Here is a 6,185-nt window from a genome sequence, read left to right on the forward strand (position 1 = left end):
AATCCCACCAAGCACCAAAAACAAAACCCACAAAAAACCCAAACAAAAAAACAAACAAAAAAAACAAACAAAAACACCAAAAAAAATTCCAAGCACCAAAAACAAAACCCACAAAAACCCCAAACAAACAACAAAAAAAAACYCCACACCAAAATAAAYTTCAATCAAACCTGAAGATCAGAAAAGATCTTTAAAAGGCAGCACAGGCTTGATTGGGTCAGTCAGAATGGAAAAGCTCTGAAACCTTCCTCAGAAATGTACAGCAGCCTCCTTTAAGATCCTGAATGTCACTATTTCCAAACACATTTTCATTTTCTGTGTTTTGTTCTGAGGGAATCTCCACCAGCTCTGACAGAAATGGAATTGTGGAATGGCTGCAGGTTTGTCACTTGTCTGTCCCTAAAGACTGCATTTCATCTTCGTGTACAACARTTCTGAGTTCATCCCCTCTCAAGACTGATCTTAGCAATTTTTTTTTTTTTTTTCACATGGTAATAATTTAATTCAAAGCTGATAAGTGGTGATTATTCCATGGCAGAAAAGGAAGAAGARGAGTAAGTTTAGTAAGGGAAGAGGGAAACATTAGATGGATAAGGAATTTATTACAGGATGTATTTTTCAGACTAAAAATTCAGCCAAACACGAGGCTCAGAATTCCCTAAATCTAATAATAGTGAAATGTGTTGGAAATGRGGCTGAAAAACAAGAAAAGGAAAGCAGAATGTGCCAATTTGGGGTTTGACACTGGGTTTTTTTACTTCCAGCAAATTTGTGGGGAACAAAAATTTTCTGTGGGCAGATCTAAACATTTTAGTGATTGCACTTACTGAGAGGAAACCAAAGTTAATAATAAAGTGAACTAAGCATCAGAATATCCTCTGTGGAAAAAAAAAAAATAAAAAAAAAAAAAAAAAAAAAAAAAGGAAGGAGTTTTCCTGAAAAAAAACCCTCATTTACAAGTAATTTTAACATATCCAGATAACTGACAGCTTTTGAAGTTCTTTGCTTGGTTCTGAGAGTTTCCCCTATGCCAGAAGCCCAGCTTGGAGCTTTTCTGGATGTTCTGGTTCTGGATTAAGACCAAACCAGAACTATTTTGCTCCAGGCCATAACTGACCCGATTCCTCAATCAAGCTTTGTTTTTATTTCCAAAACATAACAAAGCACCACGACCAGGAGGTTTCTTTGGTTTATTTGTTCCTGTCTAAGCTCTGCTCCCTTTGTTTCCAATCCTGTTTTGCATTGACAGAACCAGGCATGGGTAAAAGTTTGGCAGGATAAAATAACGTCCTGCCAGTCTCAGTTCAGTGAGAAACACACCTGGTGAGCTCCTCTACCTCCTTCACACCTTCAGCAAATTCATCTAAATAACTGGGGGGAAAAAACAAAAAAAATTTAAATAAAAGAAAATGAAATAAAATAACATAAAATAACATAAAATAAAATAAAAGTAATAAAATAAAATAAAATAAAAATTAAAAATTAAGTAAAATAAAATAAAATATAAAATAAAATAAAATAAAATAAAATAAAATAAAATAAAATAAAATAAAATAAAATAAAATAAAATGGAAGAAAATGTTTCTGTGACCATGGAAGAGAAGCAAGGTCTGGATTCCCATTCCTGCCCTCCTGGGTGGTTCCCCACATGCTGGGTACGGATGGAAATCTCTGCTGGACTCAGCATTTGGACTCTCAGGATTGCTCCTCATGTGCAGCAAAATTCAGGTGAATCCTGGCACCAAACCTGACTGAATATTAAAAACCCTCTTCCAGGTGCCAGCAATGAAAATAACACTCCCCAATCCTGGGGGTTTGCTTTCCACCAAATTTCTCCTCCCAAATGAACTGTGGCTGCCATTCCAAGGTTTTCAGTGATTCCTCTGTCAAAGGAGCTGAGCTGTTTCCATTTCCAGCAGGTGATTAAGGGAGAACAGGGGCAACATCCATTATTTTCCTAATTCCAAAAGAAAGTTTACTAATGTCTTCAGGCACAAAAGTAAGAGCAAAATTAAAGGCCTGTTAATGATTTTGAGGGAGGTTGCTTTGTTGCTTTTATTTTTTCTGTTAAACAATTCTTACAAATGTACAGGTCCAGGTTAAAATCCAACAAGAACTCAGTTTTTAATCCAGGTCAAACCCACCCTGAAAAACGTGGTGGTTTCAAAGTGTTTGAACAAAATGCAGGGAATCAACTCAGCATCAGTGGTACACAGCAGCGCATCCATAGAAAAAGGAAGGATTTTGCGTGAGAGAATCTCAAATCATTGATTCTGTTCCTGAGTAAAAGGAGTTCAGGGGTTTTCTAACATGGCATGAGTTCCAATTTCTCAGTGTAAGTGTGGAACAAAAGTGTGTGCAGTACTTAWTAAAATACCCCGTTAATTCTTCACCTGCTTGGCAATCACATCAAGATTACCCAGGGAGAGGAAAATAAAGAGTATAAATTTTATTTAACTCTGCATTAGAAATGTAAAGACAAATTTCTCTCCCTAGAGCAATGAAACCTGATTATTTCAAAATGGTTTTCAGTTTATTAGACATTGATGATAGTTATTATAGATCAGCATTTCTGCTGTGATCACATCCCAGATGGAATCCTTCAACAAATGACCCACCTTTATTGGAATTTAAAAGCCACTCTTTAACTGATTTGCAGTTAAATAGGTTTAAATTAGAAGAGATTTAAATAGAGTTAAATTTATATTACAAAAAATTAATTTGAACTTACCACAGAAGTCAAGCTCAAAATACCTTGTATATCCAACTTCTTTTAAAAACAGCAATTTCCACTGCCATCACACAAATTTTAAATTTCCTTTTTTATTTTACTTTCCCTACACRTAAAGGGTTTAAAGAATCTTTAAAAGTCTTCGAAATGTATGGTTAAATTAAAATTGAATTGAATGAATAAACAAATGGAAACAATCATTTTTTCCTGAGTGAGACTTTTCCTCTGAAAAGGTTCCATTTCTTTACAGCTTTATAAAATAAGAATGATGATCAGAAATAATTGCACACCATCCAAAAAAAAAAAAAAAAAAAAAAAAAAAAAAAAAAAAAAAAAAAAAAAAAAAAAAAAAAAAAAAAAAAAAAAAAAGAAAAAACAACGTGGCTTTTAAATGACAAAGTGACAAGGCCAGGGAATGTGATCAAAATACCAAAAATACATAATACCAAAAGCTCTTGGAAAAGGAAAACCAACCCAAGTCTGATCAAGGCAGAGCAGGAACCCAGAGGGGACGGGGCAGATTTACCTGACAGCAGCATCGGGTCTTTGTCCACCGATTTGCGGACCTGGTCGGACTCTCCGGTCAAAGAGCTCTCGTCGATTTTGAGATCATTTCCTTGGATAAAGATCCCATCAGCAGGGAGRAGGTCACCTGTGGTCAGAGCATGGYSAAGGAAAACCACCATCAGATTGTTTTTATAATTACAGYGTGACTTTTGCTATAAAATCCCAATTAATTGCATTAAAAGGTGAAATGCAGCAAAGGGAAGGGGTCACTCGTGTTCCTGTCCACACGAGGCATAGCATTTTCACCCTCTAGGGAGGGGCCTTGGTGCTGCAAACCCTTTTTGCTTGATGCCATCCCAGAATCCCAGTGCATCCCATTTAACACTCAGCTAGTCTGAATGTTTCACATCACCRGAACCTTTCTCTAGCAGACTTCAATTAACAGCAGCTAATTAACAGCTCAGCTGCCCTTTCCCGTTCCCCCTCAGGGAAGCCTTTAGGAAAGTCCAGGAGAAAGGTGCTGGGACAGGGATATTGCTGGAATTACCATCCACTCCACACGGAGCACACAGAGCTCCTGAAGGGGTCTTCACTCCAGTGGAGCTCGGGGCTTCCCTGTGGCATGGAATTATCAGGGACCTGCTCTAGGGGATCCATCTGGACCTGGAGCAGCTTGTGAGCGATCCAGAGACCCAATGCCCTTCTACACAACATTTAAAAATACTTCTCTTATCCCTAACTGGACAGAAACTAAAACAAATTCTGAATAATGTAATCCTCCACGACAATGACCACTGTATGAACCATCCTTGTCCTGGTCAGTTTTACAATAAAATTGATTCACCAGCACAATTTTCCAGCAGGTTATTGTGTTCTCTTTGCCCAGTTGTCACCTCGCCATGGGCAGCACCACCATCACACAATTTTGCCACCGAAGGGTGCCCATCCTGGGCAGGGCCAGCAGGGCACCCCAAGGCTCTCGAGGGGCTGCACTTACCATATTTCACCTGTGCAATGTCCCCAACCACGATCTCTGCCACGGGGATTTGGATGACCTGTCCCCCTCGCACCACGGTGAACTTCTGCTCCTGCTCGATGCGGCTCTGCAGCCCCCGGAACTGCTTCTCCTTGCTCCAGTCGTTGAAGGCGGTGACCAGGACCACGCAGATGACAGACAGCAGGATGGCAGCACCTTCAATCCAGCCAGCTTCAGCCTCACCCTCATCTTCAGCTCCTCCTGTCGCAGTCCCACACCCTGCAGGGACATGGAGAGCCAGGTTAAGGAAGGGGGGTTTAGCACAGGAGATGGAGCTCACTGTGACATGGCAGGGAAAGAATGGAGCTGCTTTTGCAGGCACTGCTTAAGGAAACGTGGCACAGTGGAGAAAAAGGACAAATAACGTGGTCTGAGGAAAATCATCAACAGAAATCCTGGTTCTTTTCATTTTTCTACTGAGCAACCCATCCTTGGTGAACCCAAACCGAACAAATGGAAAGAAAAAGCTTTCCATATATATATTTATTCTGATATCTGATAGAAGGGCTCAGAGCTTCACCTGAGCCACCAAGAACCTGCAGGATAAGAATAACACTGAAAGTAGCAAGAAGGACTAAAATAATGATATTAATCAATGCCAAGCAATGGCATTAAATTAACCTTAACTCACATACACACCCCGATTAAACCATTTTTAACATAATTTGTTAAAGTAATTTTCAACCCTAAATGTTCTCAACTTAACACACTAATAAGGAACATTGTTAAAAACTACTGGGGTGAACTAAGAATATCAGTATTTCAAAATGATGATGAAATGTATTAAGGAGCACTGAGTAAAAACAGTCTCCTGATATTAATTAATCAAAAATACAGTGGGATGCTTCTAGAAATGCACTAGGAAACCATGTAAAACAACRTYCTTTCCCTTAGGGGAAGTCTCRGTATAAACTGCAGAGAACTTGGGTAACAACTCCATTTATTTCCATTTTCTCCCCTCTTCAGTCTCCTGCCACAGCTAAAACAGTATTGAGAAATACACTCTATCCTGAACTGTTAATTCTGAATTAATTAATATACATCTGCTAATTGCCCATTTCAAATTYGGATGCAATTAAAATTTAGCTAGATTTCCAAGAGAATATTCACCGAATGAGAGTGACACAGGGGCTCTTCATGCAAAAGCACCTGGCAGAAACGCTGCACAGCCAAGTGCCCGTTCCAGAATGCAAATCCAGAGATTTCCCAACTCTGGGAGAGAGGAGAGCTCAGCCTGAGCAGCAGAGCCTCTCCTCTGTGACTGAGGGAGAAATCTTTTCATTTGCCATGAAGAATGGTCAGCTGCCATCACTCTGCCACCTTACCCAGCTACCAGAGGGTCCAGCAACTYCATTTCCACCTCTGACTAAAGTTTACTTTTGGTTTATCCATCACCTGTCCCAGAGGGAATTAACAASCAGTTTGATTTCCATTTTCAAGTGACAAAGCCTTCCCTGCAACAGCAGCATCATAATTCATTAACCAGCTGAGTAATTACTCTTGCATGTGAACAATAACAGAACCAGCAGAAGCCAAAGGAAGAAAGATGAGACTGAACGGGGGGAGAAAATGGAAATAAACCCAATTGTTACCCGAGTTCTCTGCAGTTTACACTGAGACTTCCCCTAAGGGAAAGGACATTGTTTKACATGGTTTCCTAGGGCAAGTAATTCTGTTTCAGCAGAAATAACACCAGAATTCACTCTCCCTTTTTCACTGGATATGTTTAGACTTAAGTATAATGATTATTCAGGTTTTTTAAGAGCAAACCTTCTCTCTTATTTCTCACAAAAGAAACGTGACCGGTCTATTCACAGTCAAAAATTGATTTTATTTCCTTTTCAGGTGGTTGAAATTTAGTCCAGCTACAAAATTACAAAGAGCTGCTGGAGAGTAATACTTCTGAGACTC

The 6,185-nt window shown here is 39.3% G+C and overlaps 1 protein-coding gene across 3 annotated transcripts in view; it reads right to left on the reverse strand.

Moving 5' to 3' along the window:
* Positions 1–6,185, reverse strand: part of ATP2B2 (ATPase plasma membrane Ca2+ transporting 2) — a 157,364-nt gene that overhangs the window by 81,070 nt on the left and 70,109 nt on the right. For all 3 annotated transcript variants that reach the window (XM_057383188.1, XM_057383186.1, XM_057383187.1), the window contains exons 3-4: positions 4,236–4,493; positions 3,258–3,383 (exon numbers count right to left, since the gene is read on the reverse strand). In XM_057383188.1, coding sequence (XP_057239171.1) covers positions 3,258–3,383; positions 4,236–4,493 — 384 coding nt within the window. The remainder of the gene's footprint in view (positions 1–3,257; positions 3,384–4,235; positions 4,494–6,185) is intronic.

This window comes from Malurus melanocephalus, unplaced genomic scaffold (assembly GCF_030028575.1).
Source record: "Malurus melanocephalus ecotype Western Australia unplaced genomic scaffold, MMel_1.1 scaffold_614, whole genome shotgun sequence".
NCBI classification, from domain to species: Eukaryota; Metazoa; Chordata; class Aves; order Passeriformes; family Maluridae; genus Malurus; species Malurus melanocephalus.